This window comes from Narcine bancroftii, chromosome 3, assembly GCF_036971445.1.
Source record: "Narcine bancroftii isolate sNarBan1 chromosome 3, sNarBan1.hap1, whole genome shotgun sequence".
Lineage (NCBI taxonomy): Eukaryota > Metazoa > Chordata > Chondrichthyes > Torpediniformes > Narcinidae > Narcine > Narcine bancroftii.
Genome location: NC_091471.1, coordinates 132,215,354 through 132,240,705, shown reverse-complemented (window position 1 = coordinate 132,240,705; position 25,352 = coordinate 132,215,354). Strand labels below are relative to the sequence as shown.

The following is a 25,352-nucleotide window of genomic DNA, read 5'->3' as shown; positions in this document are numbered from 1 at the left end:
TTAAGTTTCTGGATAACTGGGACCTTTTTAAGGGGTGATGTGACCTGTACAGTAAGGACGGGTTACACTTAAATCCCAGGGGGACCAGAATCCTGGCAGAGGTATTTGCGAGGGCTACTCAGGATCCTTTAAACTAGAATGGTTGGGGGGAGGGAACAAAATAGTACAGAGCAGTAAGGAGAAGGTTAGAATGCAAACAAAGAAAGTTTGTAGTAAGTATTTGAATATGGATGGGCAGGTGATAGAGAAGGGAAATGCTCTGGAAGAAGATGAAGGGCAATTGGCAGGAAAAGTAAATAATGTTGTTCTTAAAGATGAGGGAAAACAGGGATTAAAAAATGGGAAATCCCTGAAATTCATATATTTTAATGCCAGGAGTATTGTAAAAAAGGTGGATGAGCTGAAGGTGTGGATTGATACTTGGATGTATGATGTGGTAGCGATTAGTGAGACATGGTTGCAGGAGGGATGTGATTGGCAACTGAATATCCCTGGGTTTCGTTGTTTTAGGTGTGATAGAGTCGGAGGGGCAAGAGGAGGTGGGGTTGCATTGCTTGTCAGGGAAAATATTACAGCGGTGCCTAGGAAGGATAGATTAGAGGGCACATCCACGGAGGCTATTTGGGTGGAACTGAGGAGTAGGAAAGGAGAGGTTACACTTGTAGGGGTGTATTATAGACCACCCGGAGGGGACCGAGACCTAGAGGAGCAAATCTGTAGGGAGATAGTAGATATTTGTGATAAGCACAGGGTTGTAATTATGGGAGATTTTAATTTTCCACATATAGATTGGGAAACACATTCTATGAAAGGAATGGATGGGTTAGAGTTTGTGAAATGTGTGCAAGATAGTTTTTTACAACAATATGTAGAGGTGCCGACCAGAGAAGGAGCAGTGTTAGATCTACTGTTGGCAAATGGGATGGGTCAAGTGACGGAGGTTTGTGTTGGCGAGCACTTCGGGTCCAGTGATCATAATGCCATCAGCTTCAATGTCATTATGGAAAGAGAGAAATCAGGGCCAAGGATTGAGGTTTTTGATTGGGGAAAAGCTAGATTTGAGGAGATGCGAAAGGACTTGCAGGGTGTGCATTGGGACAATTTGTTTTATGGGCAGGATGTAGTAGAGAGATGGAAGTCTTTTAAAGATCAGATTTTGAGAGTGCAAAAGCTTTATGTTCCTGTTAGGTTAAAAGGAGGGGCAAAAGGTTTGAGAGAGCCGTGGTTTTCAAGGAATATTGGAAACTTGGTTCGAAGAAAAAGGGAGGCGTACATTAGATATAAGAAGCATGGAGTTAAGGAGATGTTTGAAAGATACATTGAATGTAAGAGGAATCTTAAGAGAGGAATTAGGAAAGCTAAAAGAAGGTATGAGAAAACTATGGCAAGCAGGGTGAAAACTAATCCAAAAGAGTTCTACAAATATGTTAATGGTAAGAGGAAAGCTAGAGACAAAATTGGTCCCTTAGAAAATCAGAGTGGAAAACTGTGTGTGGAACCTAGAGAAATGGGGGAAATATTGAACAGTTTCTTTTCTTCGGTATTCACTAAGGAGAAGGATATTGGGAGATGTGGGATAAAAAAAGCAAATTGGGTAAATATGGGGAATATAGAGATTACAAAAGGTGTAGTTTTAAGGCTTTTGAAGAATATAAAGGTGGATAAGTCTCCAGGACCAGACGGGATCTTCCCCAGGACATTGAGAGAAGTGAAGGAGGAAATAGCAGAGGCTCTGGCGGTAATTTTTCAAATGTCATTAGATATGGGGATAGTGCCGGAGGATTGGCGCATTGCGCATGTGGTTCCGTTATTTAAAAAGGGTTCAAGGAGGAAGCCTGGCAACTATCGGCCTGTAAGTTTGACGTCTGTGGTAGGTAAATTAATGGAGAAAATTCTTAGAGATAGTACTTATAAACATCTGGATAGACAGGGTCTGATCAGGAGCACTCAACATGGATTTGTGGGAGGAAGGTCATATTTGACCAATCTGATTGAATTTTTTGAAGAGGTGACTAGGAATGTGGATGAGGGTAGCGCAGTGGATGTTGTCTATATGGACTTCAGTAAGGCCTTCGATAAGGTACCACATGGAAGGTTAGTTAGGAAGGTGCAGTCTTTAGGTATAAATTTTGAGATAGTCAAATGGATTGAACATTGGCTGAAAGGGAGAGGCCAGAGAGTGGTAGTGGATAATTGTCTGTCAGGTTGGAGGCCGGTGACCAGTGGTGTGCCTCAAGGATCTGTATTGGGCCCATTGTTGTTCGTTATATACATTAATGATCTAGATGATGGGGTGGTGAATTGGATTAGTAAATATGCAGACGATACTAAGATAGGTGGAATAGTGGATAATGAAGAAGGTTTTCAAGGATTGCAGAGGGATTTGGGCTGCTTAGAAAAGTGGGCTGAAAAATGGCAGATGGAATTTAATGCTGATAAGTGTGAGGTGCTTCATTTTGGTAAGAAGAATCAGAATAGGACATATGTGGTAAATGGGAGAGTATTGAGGAATACAGAAGAGCAGAAAGATTTAGGAGTAACGGTACATCGTTCCCTGAAGGTAGAAACTCACGTGAATAGGGTGGTGAAGAAGGCTTTTAGTATGCTGGCCTTTATCAATCATTGCATGGAATATAGGAGTTGGGAGGTGATGTTGAGATTGTATAAGACGTTGGTGCGGCCTAATTTGGAGTTCTGTGTGCAGTTCTGGTCGCCTAATTATAGGAAGGATATAAACAGAGTGGAGAGAGTGCAGAGAAGGTTTACCAGAATGTTGCCTGGGTTTAAGCATCTGGAGTATGGGGAGAGAATGGACAGATTGGGTCTTTATTCTTTGGAGCGTAGAAGGTTGAGAGGGGATTTGATAGAAGTATTTAAGATTATGAAAGGGATAGACAAAATGGATGTGGATAGACTATTTCCGTTAAGAGGAGGAAAGTTTAAAACAAGAGGACATGAGTTAAGAATTAAGGGGCAGAGGTTTAGAGGTAACATGAGGGGGAACTTCTTTACTCAGAGAGTGGTAGCTGTGTGGAATGATCTTCCGGGAGAAATAGTGGCGGCAGAGTCAATTGTATTATTTAAGAAAAGGTTGGACAGGTATATGGATGAGAAGAAGATGGAGGGTTATGGGCATTGTGCAGGGAGGTGGGACTAGAAAGGGGTGTTTGGTTCGGTGCGGACTAGAAGGGCCTAATGGCCTGTTTCCGTGCTGTAATTGTTATGTTATGTTATGTTATGTTAATTTCAGTCTCTTTACCAATTTTACATGTTTCTTTAAACCATTTCTCAGAAGAGCCAAATTCTTACTTCCTGACTCTACCTTATCTCGTGACGTTTCCCTAGAATATGTAATACATCTTAGAGATAAATTAATACACATTCCCCTGTTGAATTACAATCTTCACATTACTACATTTAGGTAGAGTCACAGATGGACCTAATTTTTCCCTTATGGAAGATCGTATTTGCAGATAGCAGAAGAATGTTCTGTTAGACAAATCGTATTTGTTCCTCAACTTCTTGAATGACACAAGCTGCCTTCCATTGTAAAAATCCTCAAAACACCTGATCCCTTTCTGGCACCAGGTATCCAGGACATAGAGTCAAGGGTATTAAGTTGTTCTGGGTCAAAGGTGTTTTGGGAGAGAACTCCACCTTCAATCAATACATTGATTTATTCTTTGTCATATCTGGAGTACATATGGTTAATAACAGGCTATTTTGACCCTCGAGCCCGCGCCACCCAATTTACTCCCAATTAACCTACACCCCGGTACATATCAAATGGTGGGACGAAACAGAAGCTCCCGGGGAAAACCCAAGCAGACATGGGCAGAATGTACAAATTCCTAACAGACAGCACGGGATTCAAATCCACAACAAGTCCTGATCACTGGCACTGTAAAGGCATTGCGCTAACCGCTACGCCAACCATGCTGTCTCTCTGCTCCCTGCTCTCCCAGGATTGTTATTACAGTAGCTCCAGCAGCACTTACTCCTATACCCGCTCATCTGTAACCACCAACCTACTGTCCATCCCACTTCTCAAAAGATCTTTGAGTACACCCTTCCAGATCATAATTTCTTTAAAACTTCTCCAAATACAACTTTCACTCTTGATACAAAGATGGAATCAAAGCAATGGTTTCCATGATAATTGTGACAGTCGGATAATAAATGCAACATATCCATCTAACATTTCTTCAACATTCCATTTGGTGAGACGTCTTCTCTCCCATCATTCATCACACTATCCAGTTGCATATTTGAATTTCATCTGAAGCAATGGTTTCCTTCATAGTCTATCCTTCAACACTTCCATCCAGATTAACTGAAGGCTAGTCAATTTCTTATATTTACTAATGTATCCAGTTTTAGCTCTCCACTTCTTCCATCACCAGGATACTGCCAGATAACCTGTACGAGTTGCAGATGAATAACAACATTTTTAAATATTAAGGACAACAAAAAATATCACTTGTATCTTAAATTCTTTACACAGACTACACTCTTGGCACTTGTGTGGGTTGGTCTTTAATTTTGTTATCTTTTCAACTTACAGACCAACAAGCACCAGATCATGTCCACAATGAAGACTTTTCTTCCAAAGCAATTATTACCTCAAAGATAAAATAATATTTCAACTTTTCAAACAACAAACAAGTTACATGTATTTTAACTTACCAGAACTGCTAATGGAAGTGGTATAAATCCCATTCTTCTTGATACTGTATCACTATAATCTGTATATGCCTATAAGAAAAATTGTTCTCTATCAACAGACTTCAAGTAATGGGTAAAAAATTAAATGCATCCAAGTCAGCTGGCCCTGTGAACCAGTCAATGCCAACCATTAAACACCCACTTGCACTAAACCTACACTAATTATATTTTATTCTCCTCACATTCCCATCAGATTTTACTACTCATCTGCATACACTGGGAGCCATTTAAAGTGACAAATTATCCAACCAACCTGTGTGGGATGAAACCTGAGCAACTGGAGGGAGGCAAGCCACAGGCAGAACCAGAAGTTGGAAATGAACCCAAGTGATTGGACTCAAAGCTCCACAAGCTACTATTGCGTTGTTCATTTTTGAGAGAGAGAACGTTATTTAAGATGAATGAATTTCATGAGGGGATACTTCTAGAATTCCCTGCCCCAGTTTGCAGTAGATCTTGCATTATTAAATATATTCAGGGCTATGATTGAAAAAAATCAGGGGTTACATAATCAGGCAGGCAAATAGAGTTGATGACAACAAACATCAGACTCAGTCTTACTGAATGCTGATGCACACTTGAGGATCTGCAAACCAGAACAGAAATGTTTCTTTGGATTTCTGAAGGAATTCCACTGCCACAGAATCCATCCACTATTCCATACAGCTATTTTCCCTTTATTTTAGTGCAGTCTCCTTTTACAAAATTAAAATGCTATTGGACTCTTCTACATATTTTAGTATCTAAATTCAGATTTTCAGTAAATGCCTATATCTAAATATATCTAATCAGCCAAATGAATGCACATCCTTTTGCAACTTTCCAGAATCAAATAAGACACGCTTCTTTCATTCAAAGAACAATCTAACCATTTGTTTCCTTTCCATTTTCCTCATTTCCACTTGTGCAAGTTTGAATACATCTTCTGAATTTTGATGGAAGCAATTACACCCCATTTAGGTTTAAAATATTTTCTAATGCATCAACCAGAGAGAAATGTCAAGTATCACATCAGACTGTGGGGGAAAAACAGATGCTGGGAACCAATGTTATGGACCTTGGACAAATTTATTTTTGACTGAGCTCAGGACTGAATGTACTGCAGGGAATTTGACAGCTGCTAGGAGATCTAATAGCGCTGGGCTACCACTAGGGAACTTTGATAGCCGTCAAGGCACGGGAACCATGCGCTAGAAGACCGTGGGCTCACAGGAGAGCGAGCCTACAGCTGTTAAGCTCTCTCTCTCCACCAATAGGGGGAGCTGGAGGCACGCATTGGGCAGTTTAAAAAGCTCAGTGCACTGGTTTTGAAGAGGTTAGTCAGTGGATTGGACTGCAGGCAGTCAGATAGTCAGTCTGACTGTGTTTGCTCACACGGCAGCTTCAGCAAGCCACATGCTGTAGGTGCTTTGTTCACAGATGCTAGCACTGCCATCTGGCACCGTATGTCAGTGTGCTCACCCAGTAGTTTCAGTGGGAAAAGGAAGACTGAGTTATTTTGTACATGGGTGCCAGCACTGTTTTTCTGACAGAAATTTGGGGAACTCTGATACTCAGAAGTGTGTGTGGGATTGACCAGCACTTCTCCCATCCCATTTCAGAAGAGGACTTCATGTGACAGGAGTCATGAGACCACTCAAGGCAGGGTATCCAAAGGAGAGGACTTGCGTGACATACATCACTTGATAACCCTAAAGAGGGCTTTGGTGGAGTGAACATTGTGTGGTGACCAGGAGGTCACTGTGAAAATTCCCAGGTGCAGAAAGTAAAGGTGGTTGTTGCCACATTCGACACTCAAGCCAGTCTCACGTTTCCCTGACAGGATTGAAAGTCTATATGGACCACAGTAATCTGGTAATAGCCTCAAACCAAAAGACCAGTGGGCAAGGAAACAAATAATCCCAATCCTGGAGACCAAATCTGTGAGCTGTTCCTTTTTGACTGACAGACTTGAAGTGACTGACTTGGGGGTTGTTTTGGGAATTTTATTGATTTTTGGGGGCATTTGAGCTTGAACTGTAATGGTCTTGGTTCCCCCTGCCCACCCCCACCACCCCCCCAGATACGCCATATGATCATCTGTTGTTTATAGAGATTTGCCATTAAGGCTGGTATTCGGATGTTAAATTGATCGGGTTAATTCTATTATTGTTAGTTTGTTAATAAATTACACTTAACCCATTCGTTTATGTGTCTCTCAACTGCTGCTGGGGAGCATAACACCAAGAGAAAAAAAGCACAGTGACACCTGATCAGTAACACCATGAGATCAGAGATGAGACAGCTTTACATCCTTCTGTGAACTATCTAGAGAAGAGAACAAGCAAATAGAGATGTTTTGGAAACTGACAAACTCCAAAAGGAATAATCTGGAAAAATGTAGAGCATAAACAGATATTTTGTTAATTGCAGACCAGAGGCTAAAGTGTTTGTGGAACAGTGTCAACAGGAATTTGATAGAGTCAAAAAATACATAAGAAGACGTAAAGAAACGGATAAAAAAGATGAACCACAGCAGTGTCTGAAGAAAACAGAGTCAGAGACACAGAGAACTCAACAAGTTGAATACCAGCCAGGTTCATTTGGAACAGATAATATCAATAAAAGTAGTAGATATTTGAAGTTGTGAAACTGAAGAGCCAACGAGTTTGGTTTATAAATCTTTGAGTTGTTCAGACTGATTACAATTAATAAGCTTCTTCAGTAGAGAAAGCAGCCCTTTGAATTGCCGTTCAGGTGGCAGCGCTAAAGGTGCAGCGCTGGCCACCTGAAGGGACAGCTGCACCTGATGTCCCTCTCAGTGCTCTCTGGCTCCTGTCCCTTCGGGCTGTCAGATTTTGGATGGCTGGCTGTCAGAGTTGGGACAGCTGGCATGGGCTATCAGCGCAGGGACGTCCCAACACTGATCCCGCTGCCCCACTCTCCCAAAAGCCCGATATCAGCCTCCATACTGTGGGGGAGCTGGCGCGGGCTTCAGCGGTTGGGACGGCCGGCGCAGGTTGCAACGGTTGGGGCAGCTGGCGCAGGCTGTAGAGGATGGAAAGGCTGGCGTGGGCTGCAGCAGTTGGGGTGGCTGGCGCGGCTGTAGCACAACCGCTGCAGTCCACCCCATCCTCTACAGTCTGCGCTAGCCACCCCAACCGCTGCAGCCCACGCCAGCTGCCCCATCCGCTGCAGCCCATGCTGGCTGCCCCATCCTCTACAGCCGCGCTGGCCAGCCCAACTGCTGCAGCCTGCCCCATCCTCTACAGCCTGTGCTGGCCGCCCCAACCGCTGCAGCCCACACTGCCTGCCCCATCCTCTAGTCGCGCTGGCTGCCCCAACCGCTGCAGCCCGCCCCATCCTCTACAGCCTGCGCTGGCCATCTCAACCGCTGCAGCCCACGCCGGCTGCCCCCTCCTCTGCAGCCACGCTGGCTGCCTCAACCACTGCAGCCGCACCGTCTCCCAACCACTGCAGCCCGCACCGGCCGCATGAACGTCTACAGCCCGGCCGGCCACAAGAACCTCTACAGCCCGCACCATCCGCCCAAACCTCTACAGCCCACACCAGCCGCCCGAACCTCTGCAGCCCACACCAGCCACCCGAACCTCTGCAGCCCACGCCACCATTCCAACCACCAATGGCTGCGCAGGCCGCCCCACAGTGTGGGGACTGATATCAGGTTGTTGGGAGAGAGCGGGGCAGTGGAATCAGTGTGGGGATGTCCCCGCGCTGACAGCTCACGCCGGCTGCCCGTGCCCTGATGTCCTGAGTCAGTGGGAAGGGGCAGCTGAGAGAGGAGCTGTCAGGCGCTCGCCAGCTGACTGTCATCCCGCATGCAGCTGCTTTTAGGCGGCTACATTCAGATGGCTGGGGAGGCCACTGTGCTGCCATGATTATCCCTCTCGGAGGAGGATTACAAAGTTTGCCTTGCAGGCGCCTTCTGCGCATTCACTTGGCCTTCCAACAGCCGCATATTGCCAAAATAGGCGGCTTTACAAGTGGGGTAATTGGCCACCTGAAAGTGCCTAATAAAGTGATATACTGGTATATGCCGCTTGTGCATCATCCGACCGAATATACGACTGTGGTTCCATAATTATTCAGTTGCCACGCGCCAAGTCCCGCAGCAATTTAGAAAAAGCAATTGCTAGCTATAGGGAATTGTATATGTATACCTAAATTGATCCGACTGTCCCACTCTCTCCCTACAGCCTGCATCAGTCGCAACTAATCTCATTGTCTTGCGCTCTCCCCATAGCCTGTATCAGTCCCCACACTGATCCCATAGCCCTGTGTCGGTCCCCACATTGATTCCTATTAACAAATAAAAAGTTTACAGGTACACTATAGTATCCCATATAGCTTTACAAAGTATATAATATGGTGTTCACACAACACCTAATTTCACAGAATGTATCGCGGACATTAAGTATGTACCTTTAGTTGTTAGGTAAAGGCTTTGGCTGGTGTGGTTTTTTTTTGTATAATGCATTTAATTAGCAACACTATAAACTAATAAAAAAATTGATAAGGAAGTATATTACTTACATTTTTTTGTCGGCTGCTGACCAAGTCAAATGCAAGGCTGGCTCTATATTCACTGTACACCTATGTGCAAGAATAAATGTGCAGAAAACTTAACAAGGTGCCCAAAACTCAGTCAGTCAACATAACTTCTCATACAAACCCTTTGTGACTCCACTATTAATTTAACAATAATATTTATATCTCTTAATATTTGTATATACATACCTTGCAGATGTATCATTTATCTGTAAGTGTGTTTGCATCAAGGTCCAGAGAGCATGGTTTCACTTGTTTAATCAGATGATAAATAAACTTGAACAATATCAAAATCACTATGAACTCAATCAATGGACCACAAAATGCTGCCAACTGCAGGCCATCTAACTTCCCAACTCTCCCCACCACCCCCCGAACCCTTGAGTATTGACTTGGTCCACTCAGACAAATTTTGACAGATTGTGAATAGCATCAATTGTTTTGCTAGCCACACTAGTCACAACCTGCCAACCTTGGACAGACACATTAATTCCTAATCTTTACTTTCTGCTTTTTAACCATTTCTCAATCCACACCAATATATTATCTTCAATTCTAAACTCATTGACCAAACTTCAGTGGTAGGAAAAAGGACAGGTAAAAGTTTGGAAATGGTAGCACATTCAGGTTCAAGAAGAGTTCCCTGCCAATGACTCTCAGAGTCTTGAACTACTTCTTACTACCATAAATAGAAACCACTCTGGCACTACAAAAAGACCTGTCTACACCACAATTGTGACTGTGAATATAAACTTTTACATTTTTTAACTCTTTCTGTACAATACTTTAGTGTATAACAGGAGTTTTTTTTATATATACAGTATTTGTTTGGCAGCAACAAGTATAATTTAAGTGAACATGTACATTGTACATGACAAACACATCATCATTAATCGACCATAGTATGGAACAGTGTACCAATGAGTTCAAAGTCTGAATCTATAATTGTTATGAAGAAACAGTACAAGAACAACAACATTTGTTGGTGCTTGAATAGACACAAATTGTAGAAAAAGAAAATAGAGATGTCCATATGTAGGTAAATTTTAAAGTAATGTATACATGATAAAATAATAACTGGGAATATCATACATCTTAGTGCAGACACGAGTTTAAAGGTCTGAAAACCAAATATGGTGAAGAATTTCTAAAATATACAGAGAATTTTCCAGCTAAATGAAGCAGACCCAAGTTCTGCAAAATAAATTATGAAAAAGGATTACATTGCTTCTGAAGACTATCAATTAAATCAATCTAAGAAAAATCAATAGTCAAAATACCTAATTCAAGGATGTGCAATCTGAATGATTTGAGAAAAGTTAGTTGAAAAAAACTTGTTCAAAAAAAATCCAGTAAATTGGCAATGCCTGGCTTTCATGAATAGATTATTCACATACAAAGCAAAGAGAGAAAGAGCATCCAAAATAATAGTTCCCTGGATGACAAATTACATAGAGATTCAGTTGTAAACCAGGCAATAAACAAGGAGATTTGGGCATCTGAATGATAAAGAAAATGGCAAGTAGAAAATATTTTTAAAAAATAACATAAAAGGGAAGCAAACATATTTTATAAACACAACAAATGAACAATAACATAGAAAGACGAAAATGTACTTTTGTGGCAATTATTGAATTACAGAATAAGTACTTCAGAGTTCACAAAAAAAGGATGAATCTAATGGACCAAATCAAGTGGGTTCAACCAGCTACACACCCAGACTTGTTTGTCCCACCTACTTGCAGTTGCCTGTTCTAGATAAAAAGATCTGAGTGAACAGAGTCACTGCAACCAAGATATATCCAACGCAGAATGAGATTTCAGCATACCAACCTGTTACTACAAGTTCCCTGCCCTGACAGCAAAGACCAAGGAAAAAGCTCACAACCTATCAAAAATTATTAAATAGTTGTTATATGTATTGATATTCATGAGACATTTGAAAACCATCAAGATTGCTTTAAATTATTTTAACAAGTCTGGAAACATATTAAGGCAGGATGAAAATACACAAGACATTAAAACAAGTAAAACAAAGTTTACAATTTCCTCTTGACCATCAAGCTGGAAATACCACTCTGATCCTCCAGCAAGTTTGGCTGATGATGCACTAAAAAAAAGATTCCCTGGAGATATAGAGGAATACCAGCACCATCTGGCTCTGACATTGCTGTTGGACCTCACATAAAGCCAGTGATGGAGTAAAATGACAACTCAGCATAATCTAGGTGTACAGCAGCTCCATGCAAGTCTGGAACTTATTCACCTCCCAGTGGATGAATGTCAACAATTCTCTTTGGAACTATGGCCATATCCAGTATAGTTCCAATCAGTTTTTCAGTAGAAGATAAAGGATGGATAAGATTAACAAAAAAGACAAGTAGGAAATATTGAAATGACTGGCAGTTCTCAAAGTCATTAAGACTGAATAGGATGCAGCATAAGACCTATGAGGGCAATATGAATAGAGATGGCAAATTGAATTTTTAATTCAAAATCTTTTAATTATTACAAAAGTAATCTATCAAAGATGCCAGAATATAACTAGTAAGTCATGGTAAGATTTTGAAATCAGATACCAAAATGGAGAAAGAAATCATTTTCCAAAACAATGCACTTTCAGCAGGATTGGGAAAAAAGCGAGGGGAAGAAGACAACAAATTTCCCCAGAATCAGGAAGTATTTTTGAAAAGGATTCATTCTGGAACCTAAATGTTATTTTGGCCATATAGTGAATTAGATCTGTGTATTTTGACAAATCTATCTGATTGCCCTTAATAACCACTCTGGTTATTCACAACCCCTGTCTGATTTCATACGGCTGATCTGGCGCCTTTAATGATGTCTTGACTGGGACAAAAAAATGCTACACTGCAACATTTACCTGGAAATCTACGACAGAAGATAAAACTCTGTTCCAAGCTTTTCCATCTATTAAAGCTGTCCATGTTTGTCATTTTTTTAAAAAAAAGTTAAATACTGTACCTTAAAAGTAAATAAACATTATTTTTAGTATTTATTTAATAAATGAAAAAAGATTATTATAAAGCACCTGAAATACTTCAAATGATTAAGAATATTAAAACAAATAATTATAAAAATAGAACATATTCTTCCATTACATAGAGTTGAATGGAAAGGGCTCATGGAGCCTGTAGTATTCTCTACTTTCCACAGGATCTGTAAGCAGTTTCCTCAACTAAAATGCTCAAAAATCATATATCAAGCTTTTTCTTCAATGTGGAGTCCAGGACATAGCTGGGCAAAATCAGAGGTGAAGCTCAGCCAGCAAAAACATTTGCACCAGAGACCTTAACTTTAAAAAAAAGTTATTTACAATATGGTAGAAACTGATTCTGCCATTTAAACCCATACCACCCAATTAACCAACAACCCCATACGACTTGGAGGAAACCAGAGCACCCATGGAAAACCCACAGAGACACAAGGAGAACATACAAATTCCTTACAGATAGTACTGATTGGATCCAGGATGCTAGCGCTGCAACAGCTTCACGCCAACCACATGACCTGTGTGGGTAAATGCTTTCTACTTCATGCAAAACGCTGACAAAACCTAACAATATACAGATATTGTTAAGCTTGATGAAAACATCAAGCTTAACAATGTAATGCATAAAAGAGCTGGAGGAACACAGCAGGTCATGGAGCATCCATGGAAAGCAATAGGAAGTCAAGATTTTGGGCCCGAGGCCCTTTTCTTCTTAATAATTAAGTAGCAATCTGATAATGTTGATATGAAAAGCCACAAGAATGATATATCACATGCTTCTTACAATACTTATTGTTAAGGATTAAGGTATAAAAAGGAAACTTTATCCATCACTGAATATATAGGTGGTCCCCGACTTACAACTATAATTGGGACTGACAAATTGGTCATAACTCGGGTTTGCCCACCACACATGATTAAACAAGACCAAAAAAAGATTTTTTAATAAATTAATTTTTAATGAAGAATGCAAACATTTGTACAGTATCTTCAATAATGATACTCTCAAGTCCCCAAATGAACTTCTAGTATACAATAAAGTCATTGGACTCAGGTGTCAGGCTGCCACAGGGAGCAGGGACTTTGGGCTGTCACCAGGAGTGAGATCTTTAGGGCTGCCACGGAAAGCAGGAACCACTGTATACAGTACTTCTAAAACAAAATATGTATTTGTACAGTAATTTTAATGAAGAAATTTTTTTAAAAATTTGGTCGTATGTGTGGGTGGATGTAGGTTGGAAGTCGAGGAGTACCTGTAGCTCAACTCTTATGTTCAATTCTATAAATGAGTATTGAAATTGAAGCATTTCATCCCTTTATCTCAGACGCATCTTGGATGAGCTCTCCTTGAAGAATATTAAAAATATGATTTAAAAGTTTACAATTTAAATTTTTTTTCACAATGCATGAACAAAATGAACACACAGAAGCTAAAACAGCAAAAAACAAAATTGGAAGAGAGACCGACTCAGCCAGGAGCATCGAGTGAAAGCCCGAAAGGGAGTGGCATGGCACAGGAGCTGTTTTGGGACCGATTGAGGGCAATGCTTTGGTTGGGGGGGGGGAGGGTTGTCTGCACGAGACCTGAATATAATCCTGGATAAGATGGAGATTTTAAGCAATTGTTTCACAGGTGTTAAAACTGCAAAGAAAGTTATGTCAGAGAAGATGACTGAATTTAAAGAGTCAATTGATGATTTAATGGAATGAATGGGCCAAGTGGAGTCGACTTTAGTTAAAACGCAACAAAAGATGAAAGCTTTAGAAGAGGATGTGAAGAAGCGGAACTTGGATCAACAAGCTATGCTGGATAAGATCGACCATATGGAGAATTTTAGCAGATGCAATAATGTTCGGATTATTGGTTTGAAAGAAGGGACTGAAGGGAGAGACCTGGTGAGTTTCTTTGAAACCTGGATCTCACAAGTGTCGTGAGAAAATAAATGCAACAGAAAACTACAAATAGAAAGGGGTCTCAGACCCAGAAGACTTTTGAGTTACTGGGATCGGGAAGTGGTTTTGGGAGCATCATTTGATTACTCCAAGCAACACAATGACCTGTTTGAGTTTGACAGAGTAAAGATGTTATTCTTTCAAGACTTTAGCCCAACTTTGATTAAGCAAAGAAAGGAGTTTGATGATGTAAAAAGGCAAATGCAGTCAAAGAATATAACTGCAACTCTGAGGGTTGAAGTAAAGAATGGCAATTGACATATTATCAAGACTAAGGAAAAAGTGGAAGAATTTCTACAAAGATTATGAAAAAAAGATTAATGATATTAAAAAAGAATAAAAAGCTTATTTTTTTTTAAACTGTCCTTTATTTATTGTTAAATGTTATTGAAATTTGCATGGAGGACTCGAGAAAGAGCAAGAACTTGGTAAAAATAGTAGCAGGGTGAAGACTTTGGTCTAAGGGAGATAATCGCCTGGGAGAGGAAGAGTTCTGCAAGATAGCACTAAAGGGAGGAGTTCTTTTTTGGATGATTTTGCGGGCTATCGGGATTTTTTGTTTATGTCACCATCAAAACAGGGACACATATATGTTTTTAAAGGGGATAGATCGCTGTATTACTTGAAAAATTGTAAAAGTTTTATTGCTGAATAATATTTGTTTAAGAAGTGGTATGGATAAAATGTTAAACTTTATTATTCTGAATGTTAATGGGCTAAACAGGCACACTTAAAAAACTAAAGGTGGATATAGTGTGACAGAATATAGATATATTTTTGGGAGATAAATTGGGGCAGGTTTTAGTGTAGGTCACATACAAACAATTTAAAACAGATCTTATTTAAAATACTAGAGCACTGCCCCATGCTAGACATGTCGGGGCAACAGATGAAAGAGCTTGTCGGAGCCGCAAACTGTCTGCAGTGAAACTTGCTGTTCTAAGAGGGTCATGTGGTTTTGCAAGCAGAGAGAGTCAAACAGGTTTTCTCTGGGTGAGAGAGAGTGTGCTTTAAAGTCAGCAGCAACTAGAACTGGAATAGGACAAGCTGGCAAGCTTGTGGGAAACTCTATTTGGAAGATGGATTGTGAGTGCTTAGTTCAGCCTGGTCAAAGCCCTTGTGGTTCATTCAAGTGGAGAGGGACTGTTTGTCTAATGCTTCACTTGGAATAAGAGAATCAAAAAGGAACTCTGTGGTGACCTGAAAGAAAGAGGTTATCATCTGGAGAACCCTGATGGGGCAAGTTTCTTTGGCAAGGCGCTGAAGTGACTGATGGAAGTAAATCGGTGGTGGGTGTCAGTGTACAACTAATTACTCTGAAATCCTACAAGAACCTTCCCGAGCTGTAACTATTTACCTGTCAAGCACCAAAACCTGGTGAACTTTATAAATGTTAAATGCTGTGCATTGTATAAGAATTGCCTGCAACCAGTGAACTTGGAGGAATGAGAAGTGAGATTGCACTGTGAACCAAATAACTTTTCTGAACTTACACGCACTATATACATGTGCGCTTAGAATTAGAAGGGGGTTAAGTTAGGTTAGTTAAGTCAATAGTGATAAGTTAAAGCGTGATTCTGTTTTAATGATTAAAGATAATTGAAAGCAATTTTTGTTTTAAGAAACAATTTGTCTTGGTGAATGTCTATTGCTGCTGGGTTTATGGGTCCTCTGGGCTTGTAACAGTACTTTTCTTGCAGGAAACACACCTTAATAAATTGGTACACGCTAAATTAAAAAGAGGATGGGTGGGGCAAGTAATATCATCTTCTTTCGGTTCAAAGGCAAGAGGAGTAGCATTTTAATTAATAAAATTGTAACAGTAATAGTAGAAGATAAATTGATTGACCAAGCTGGAAGGTTTGTAATGGCACACTGCAAAATTTCTGCAGAATCCTGAACGTCTATGAATATTTATGATCCAAATTATGACGATGAAGCCTTTATGAAGGACATATTTTTAAAAGCAGCACAGAGGAGACAAAATATATTGGTCATGGGGGACTATAATTTCAGTTTGGATCCAATATTGGATAAATCAACGAGAACTGTAATGAGGGTGAAAGCCGCAAAATCGATGCTATAATTTATGAAAGATTTGTATCTGGTTGATATTTGGAGGCAGGTTAATGCCGCAGAGAGATACTACTCATTTTACTCAAGGTTCCATGACTCACATACAAGGATTGATTTATTTTTAATGTCTGCACAGTTAAAAATACAAAGTGGTAAAAATGGAATACTTGGCAAGGCCATTGACCTTAACTATTGTGATAGTGGAAAATCAAGAAAATGTGTACAGGTGGCATCTTCATGCCACATTGTTGAAAAGGACAAACTTCTGAGAGACAAATCTCCCTTCCACCAATAACAGCTTTTTGATATGGGATACGCTTAAACTTGTCTGAAAGGGCAAATTATTTCTTATACAAAAATTTTATAAGAGAATATAATGCAAAATTGGATGGTTTAGAGAAAGGGATAACAGAATTGAAGAAAGAATATCAGGTTTACAAGAAAAATATAGACTCCTTAGAGAATACAAAATTGAAATATACATTACAAATGTATAAAAAGGAAAATTATTTTAAAAATAAGGAAAAATATTATGAATTAGGTTTTGTTTTGGCAAGTGAAGTCAGAGGAGTTGTTGAGGATGATAAATGCAATTAAAAACAGAAGCCAACATCTTAACATATAATCAAAGAGATTAAAGATTTTTTTATTGACAATATTACACAAAGCTATATAAATCAGAATTATTAGGAGATGATAATGAGATTAACGAGTTTCTAGCAAATGTTGAGCATCCAAAATTAGAGGTGACAGAACAGATGGAGTTAGACGCCCATTTTACAAGAGAAGAAATTGAGAAGGCTCTGCAGGCCAATAAGTCTCCGGGGGAGGATGGGTTCTCAGCCAAGTTCTATAAATAATTTAAGGATTTGTTGATGCTCCTTATAATGGATGTGCTAGACTGGGCAGTGGAGATTCAGACTCTCCCGAACTCTTTTTCAACAGCATTATTACAGCGTTGCTGGAAAAAAACATGGATCCATTTCAAAACCTCATTATGTAGGCCTATCTCACTTTTGAAAGCTGATTATAAGATATTGGTGAAAGCAGCAGCTAATAGACTGGGGCAATATTTACCTAAATTGATACATACAGATCAGGTGGGATTTGTTAAAGGAAGACACTCTTCAAATAGTCTGGGTCGGCTATTTAATAAACATAGCTAAATCAAAACTGAATTCCAGTAGAACAGTCTCCTTTGACATGGAAAAGGCATTCAACCACTTAGAATGGCCTTTCTTATTTAAAACGTTGGAGAAATTTGGAATGGGTAGAATATTCATAAATTGGATAAAAATTCTCTATAATAAACCATAAGCCAAAATTATAAATAACAGTCAAGTATCAGCAGTTTTCCCTCTGTGTAGATTGAGTAGACAGGGATGTTCCCTATCCCCAGCATTTTTCCTTTTTGCAACTGAACCACTGGCAGAGATTATAAGGAGAGTTTTTGATATTAAAGGTTTCAGAGTTGGACAAGAAAATAAAATCAACCTATTTTCTGCCGACGTGCTACTATATTTGTCTGGCCCTGCTGAATCTCTGGAGAAATTACAAACAACATTGGGAAGATATGAAAGAGTTTCAGGTTATAAAATTAATATGGATAAAAGTGAGATAATGCCACTGACAAACTTTTAATGGAAGATATCAAAAAGGAAGTTGATTTAAATAGAAAGTAGATACAATTAAATACTTAGGAATAATGACTGACAATAGCATACAGAATTTGTACAAATTAAACTCCCGTTGGGGAAGACAGAGAAAGATTTTCAAAAATGGAAAGACTTGAGGATTACTTTGATGGGAAGGGTTAACTGTGTCAAAGTGAAAGTGATGTCAAGATTACAATTTCTTTTCCAATCGCTGCCTATTTCTTTGCTGAAAAATTTCTTTAAATTATTAAATAATTGTATTAGACAATTCATATGGAACAATAAGGTGACGAGAATATCTCTGGAAACATTAATGAGGGATTATAAGAGAGAACGACTTAGGCTACCAGAATATAGAAAGTGTTATTTGTCAGCACAAGTCAGATTTCTTTCATCTTCTTTAAAGAAGGCAGCCCTCCCCCCTCCCTTGGATTCGAATGGGATTTTACTCAACTAAAGAGGGGCAGTGAAGGATTTTATTTATATGTAGAGTGTTAAATCATTAACAAAAAATATGGATAATCCTACATTAATATACATGATTAGAGTATGGCAATAAATCAATGGAAAAAAAAGTAGGGATATCATTAAGAGCACCATTATGTCGCTGCCAATGAATATAGGTTTCAGAATATTAAACTCTTGGTATATCAAAGGAATAAAATACATTGAAGACTGCTATGCAGAAGGGACTCATGAATTTTGATCAACTAGAACAGAAATATGGACTAGCCAATGGGACTTCCTTCTGTTTGCTCCACCCAAGATCATTTCTGAGAGAAAGATGGGGGACAATGTTGGTCCCACCTGAAATAAGTGTAATAGAGCAAACGATTTGGCTGGGGAATACACCCAAATTTGTAACGAAAATTGCTCTCCAGAGTGAAAGTGCAAAATCAGGTTCACAGAGGATGAAGGAGAGATGGGGGTTGGTTTTAGGTGTTATTATATCAGAAAGATATTGGTCTGATTGGTGTTTGGATAGTATGACATCAACTATAAATGCAAGATAATGGATTGGTTCAGTGCAACTTACTACACCAATTATATCTCATGCCACAGAAGCAACAGAGGTCAAAATCTGAAATATTGATGTGTTTTGGATATGGCATTGAAACAGGAATGTTTTTACATGCTACATGGTTGTGTGCGAAGGTGAGGCCTTTTTGGCAGGATATTGCGGAAATGTTAACTAGGATAGCAAGGGTGGCCTTCACAGACGATCTAGAGCTTTATCTTTTGGGTAATTAACTAAATTCCAAATTTATTTTGTTAAAGTAGCTTTAGCAGTGCCTAAGAAATGTATTGCAACTACTTGGAAGTTTGACTCTCCATTACTCAAAGGACGATAGACTGCAGTGATGAATAGTTGCATACAAATGCAAAAAAATTACATATACTTAAAAAAAGAAATATGATATATTTATCAAGATATGGGAGCCATACTTGAATAATTTAGGGGCCCATTTATAATAATGATAACAACAGATGCTGTTACAATATAAGCAGATGTGATTTCCCCACATATATATTTTTTTATGGATAGTGTTGGTTTGAGCTCTGATGGTGTGCAGTTTTAAATTTTGTAGGAGGGGGAGGGATTTTTCTTTGTTTTTTTGTATGAATAAGTTGAATATATTGTGAAGTTGAAGATTTTACTATGTATATTCATAAAAAATGAAAAATAAAATATATTAAAAAAACAACAAACAACAAGGGAAGGCTTTTTGAGCATTAAAATAGTGTTCAATTCTCATCAAAATTTCTGGCTGCTGTTGATCACCAACACCTACCCACTGAGGTCTGCGCCACCACTGGTCAGTTCAGCTCCGAAATTTTTTTGGATAAATCAGGATTTCTGATTTGTTTCAGATATACTCATTTATCTGAAATTTAATTTTTTTTAGGATAAATGAAGATTTTGGAGAATCCGATTTCAGATCATCTGAATAATTTTGCAAAACGAGTTAACCCAACTCAGTTACGCAGGCAAGTTTATAGTCGCTATGATTGTAATGCAATACACAAAAGTGTGGGAGAAATTCAGCAGGTAACAGTTTCCATAGGAAGCAAAAATATATAATATATGTTTTGGGCCTGAGCCCTTAAAAATATTAGGGTAGGAGGGAAGAAAGAGGAGGAAAGGGCACAGGCTAACGGGAAAGACGTCAGTGATGGATATGGACAGGAGGGCAGAAGAGAAAAAAAGCTGAAAAGTGATAGAAGAGGAGATACCTCTCTGAATAGAGAAAGAATGAGGTAGGCAGCTGGAGGAAAGGAGGCAGAGGGATTCTAATGGAAGCTGGAGGTTGATATTAATGCCATCTGGTTGGAGAGTGCTCAGACTAAACTAATTGACAGATTCCTGCATGCAAGTAAAAGGGTTAACAGTTTTCATGGTATCCTAGTTATAACACAAAACAGATCCTCCACATTTTTTATTTAATGTGCTTTTTGTTGGACGTCTTAATGTGGAAATTGATTGTAGTATCATTAACTAACAACAACAATTAATATATTAGCAGTAAATTGCTTTGAAACTACCACTGGATTAAAATGACATAAGAAAATGAAAATTATCTTTTACTTAAAGTACTATAATTGGCATACTCACATCAGCTGTAATATCATTAAATTTTGTAATAAAAGCATGTTTAACAACATCCACAGCTATTTCAGATGCAATCACCATGCAAACATCTGGAAACAACACCCAGAGATGGTCTAAAAGGTACAAAGAAAAATCAAATAATATTTTCATTAAAATTTAGTGTTCACATTTATCAATAATACAAATTTATATTCATTTTATTAAAGCCTAAACAGTATTTCATGTTCTAAATATTACTAAATTCTGATCTACTACCACGGTTTTTGTAACTGAGGAAAACAAAAATCAATTAATGCAAAGTGCAACAAAATGGTTGTTTTCTGCAGTGCCTTGAAACTTAACTAGCTTACTGAAATGTTACTGTATATTTATTTTTTAAACAAGTGAATTAAAATATGTGAATTATAAAGAAATGATAATTCTTATTAAGAAATCTGCCAGTCCAGCATCACCAAGATTAGCATTTTTACTGTAGACAATAAATATGTTGGTCATCCATGTACACGTACAAAATCAAATTAATCATGAGAAATTCACATGCATTCTTTTACCTGGGTTCCATGAAAATTGTTCCATATTCCTCAAACAAACAATCAGCAGAAGTACATAATTGTTGAATCTTTCCCTTATATCTGCAAACAGATTTTTTCTCCATTAATGATCATGCAAAAATTGCCTGATATTTTCTGTATCTTTGTAATTTGTATTGATGACTTTTACAAGAAGCTCAGTACCATTTCTAAAGCATTGCACAATGACTCTAGATTTAAACTGCCTCCCAAATAAAATCTGTTAGGGAAACTATGAAAAGAAACACAGATACACTGCAAAGTATTATGAATGAACTCTCCTGTATTTCATCAAAGGTTTTGCTGGGGCGTGGCAAGATGGCGTAAGGATTAGACGTGCCTTCCAGTCCTCTCCTGACTCTATCTTATTGTTTTGTCTAGAAATGCCCGTTAAAATTCTTTAAAAGTTTAGATAATTTCAGTGCTGTTAATTTAACTTATGATGGTACAATTGGTGGAAAAGAGCAAAAAAAAACAACAGATCATCAAAAAACTACATTTTCCAAAAGTTCAAATTTTGGAGCCTACCTACAGGAAAGACACCGGGACTCAGCGTGAAATGGATCCCAGGAGAGAGGTACAGTGTTCGGATGTAGAGCTCTATGTTACATCGGTAGAGCCCCCTAAAGAGGGCGCCAAACAGCCTTTAGAACAAGGAGTTACTCAAAGGCATTTGTCAACTGTAGAAATGGCGCTGCAAACTGCATCTCTTGAGATACAAGAACCTATACAACTTGATGTACTGGGAGAATTTAATACATTAAGGACTGGGGAAAACCCCGGCCAGCGTCCTCCAGTCATTGCTGGAGAGGCTGTGGCTGGGGTTTCCACACGCAGTCATACTACAAGGAAGGCAACCAGAATGAAGGAAGGAATAGAAGATCCTTTGGAGAAGAAGCAGGAATCTGTTGAGCCAAAATCTCTTCCAATTGAAAAGATTTTTGTGAATCTTGAATCTAAATTATCTTATACAATGCAGGGATTATCCAAGATTATGACTGAACTTGGTACTAGGTTTAATACTTTGGTGAAAATACATTCTCAACAGATGGCTGAGTTTGGAGCTTTTAAGCTTGAAGTGAGAGATAAATTTAATTCGTGTGAAGAAGATATAGATGAAATACGGGATCAAGTTTTTGATGTGACCAAAATGGTCGAAGACTTACAAACACAAAATAAAAATTTGGTGAAAAAGATTGATTATTTGGAAAACCAATCCAGACGGAACAATATAAAGATTATTGGTTTGCCGGAAGGTATGGACGGACCAGATCCAAGAAAATTTTTTACTGAATGGATTCCGCAGGTGTTGGGTCAAGAACATTTCCCGGAAGGTATAATACTGGAACGTGCTCACAGAGCCTTGCGTAGAAGACCTATTTCAGGTCAAAGTCCAAGACCTGTTTTGGTTCGTTGCTTGAATTATTACATAACATAACAATTACAGCACGGAAACAGGCCATTAGGCCCTTCTAGTCTGCACCGAACCAAACACCCCTTTCTAGTCCCACCTCCCTGCACAATGCCCATAACCCTCCATCTTCTTCTCATCCATATACCTGTCCAACCTTTTCTTAAATAATACAATTGACTCCGCCGCCACTATTTCTCCCGGAAGCTCATTCCACACGGCTACCACTCTCTGAGTAAAGAAGTTCCCCCTCATGTTACCTCTAAACCTCTGCCCCTTAATTCTTAACTCATGTCCTCTTGTTTTAAACTTTCCTCCTCTTAACGGAAATAGTCTATCCACATCCACTCTGTCTATCCCTTTCATAATCTTAAATACTTCTATCAAATCCCCTCTCAACCTTCTACGCTCCAAAGAATAAAAACGTAATCTGTCCAATCTCTCCCTATACTCTAGATGCTTAAACCCAGGTAACATTCTGGTAAACCTTCTCTGCACTCTCTCCACTCTGTTTATATCCTTCCTATAATTAGGCGACCAGAACTGCACACAGAACTCCAAATTAGGCCGCACCAACGTCTTATACAATCTCAACATCACCTCCCAACTCCTATATTCCATGCAATGATTGATAAAGGCCAGCATACTAAAAGCCTTCTTCACCACCCTATTCACGTGAGTTTCTACCTTCAGGGAACGATGTACCGTCACTCCTAAATCTTTCTGCTCTTCTGTATTCATCAATCCTCTCCCATTTACCACGTATGTCCTATTCTGATTCTTCTTACCAAAATGAAGCACCTCACACTTATCAGCATTAAATTCCATCTGCCATTTTTCAGCCCACTTTTCTAAGCAGCCCAAATCCCTCTGCAATCCTTGAAAACCTTCTTCATTATCCATTATTCCACCTATCTTAGTATCGTCTGCATATTTACTAATCCAATTCACCACCCCATCATCTAGATCATTAATGTATATAACGAACAACAATGGGCCCAATACAGATCCTTGAGGCACACCACTGGTCACCGGCCTCCAACCTGATAGACAATTATCCACTACCACTCTCTGGCCTCTCCCTTTCAGCCAATGTTCAATCCATTTGACTATCTCAAAATTTATACCTAAAGACTGCACCTTCCTAACTAACCTTCCATGTGGTACCTTATCGAAGGCCTTACTGAAGTCCATATAGACAACATCCACTGCGCTACCCTCATCCACATTCCTAGTCACCTCTTCAAAAAATTCAATCAGATTGGTCAAACATGACCTTCCTCCCACAAATCCATGTTGAGTGCTCCTGATCAGACCCTGTCTATCCAGATGTTTATAAGTACTATCTCTAAGAATTTTCTCCATTAATTTACCTACCACAGACGTCAAACTTACAGGCCGATAGTTGCCAGGCTTCCTCCTTGAACCCTTTTTAAATAACGGAACCACATGCGCAATGCGCCAATCCTCCGGCACTATCCCCATATCTAATGACATTTGACAGAGAAATAATTTTACGAGTGGCTATTAGAAATGCACAACAGAGAAAATCACCCTTGATGATTCCAAATAATCCAGTTTTCTTCTATGCGGATTTGAGTCAAGAAGTTATGTTCCAACGACGGGAATTCAATCCTGCTAAAGAGTTGTTGTGGAAGAAAGGTTACAAGGCAACCTTTAGATATTCAGCTGATTTGAAGGTTTTTCAAGATGGTTGCCAACCAAAGTTCTTTGATTCTCCAAAGGAAGCTATAGCATTTGCTCAAGAGCTGCCAATTACTCAGTTTCAACAGAGACATAGTCCGCCGCGATCTCTAAAGAGACAAGAGATGGAAGAAAAGAGCCGTGCTCCAAGAAGGGATGGTTGTAATGATGACTCGGCAGTTGGAGCTGATTAAAAGAAGAGTTGTCCTTTTTTTTTTCTAATTTTTTTTTTTAAAAAAAAAGGATATTAAATAATGATGATGTTAGTTTAAGATGAAGTGAGAGTTGGGGGAGAGAACTGGATAGGCACTATTTCCTGAAAGTCATCTGCTACGTGTGAGTTATCTCACACCCATTTTTGTTGGGAGTTACCGCATTGCGCGGTTTAGACGGGAGGGGGTATTTTTAACCTCCTACCCGTGTTTTTTCCTTTTTTTTGTATTATTAGATTAAAGAGTGAAGGGTTTTTTTTTGTTTTATAAAAAAAAGCATAAGAAAGTATTTGATTGTTTAAAAAACTAAAAATTGATGTGTTTTTTTTGTAAAGTTTATTCAGTAGATAAGGAATATCTGAAATTTAAATGTGAATGGGATGGATAAGTTGTTTTTAATATTTTTTCTTTAACTTTAAGGTGAAAGGAGTGGTAATTCTGGTGTATATTATTTTGCTATTTTAGTTATAGAACGAAGGGAATAATGGTGAAAGTTATAAATTGAATTGTACAATTATTAATGAGGCTTGAATTTTGTAAATGGTGGAAAAGTACTAAAATTGAATTGTACAATGCTTAATGAGGTTTCAATTTTGTTTTAAGATGGTGGTTTATGTGACTAATATGATGATAGATGTGAAATTAGTTGATATTTGGTGAAGGTTTATCTCTATAGAGAAAGTTTTTTTTCATCTTTTTTTCATGCTACAATTTTTTTTAAGAATTGATTATTGTTTAAGAATTTTTGATAGATAATGTTACCAACTTTACTAATTTTTTATATTAAGTTTGAGTTAAAGATATGTTTCATCTTAACTCCGTTTATTAAATATATGCATTTAAGTTTGATTTAAATATGTTTTTTCAGTCTGATA

General features: G+C 38.7%; 1 protein-coding gene across 5 annotated transcripts in view; it reads right to left on the bottom strand.

Moving 5' to 3' along the window:
* The window catches only part of LOC138757563 (transmembrane anterior posterior transformation protein 1-like), a 142,958-nt gene that overhangs the window by 30,044 nt on the left and 87,562 nt on the right, over positions 1-25,352 (bottom strand). For 4 of the 5 annotated variants that reach the window (XM_069925121.1, XM_069925124.1, XM_069925123.1 and 1 more), the window contains 5 exons: positions 21,133-21,213; positions 20,585-20,694; positions 9,259-9,318; positions 4,687-4,755; positions 4,363-4,419 (listed from right to left, as the gene is read on the bottom strand). In XM_069925121.1, coding sequence (XP_069781222.1) covers positions 4,363-4,419; positions 4,687-4,755; positions 9,259-9,318; positions 20,585-20,694; positions 21,133-21,213 — 377 coding nt within the window. The remainder of the gene's footprint in view (positions 1-4,362; positions 4,420-4,686; positions 4,756-9,258; positions 9,319-20,584; positions 20,695-21,132; positions 21,214-25,352) is intronic. The other variant, XM_069925122.1, reaches the window with a different exon arrangement.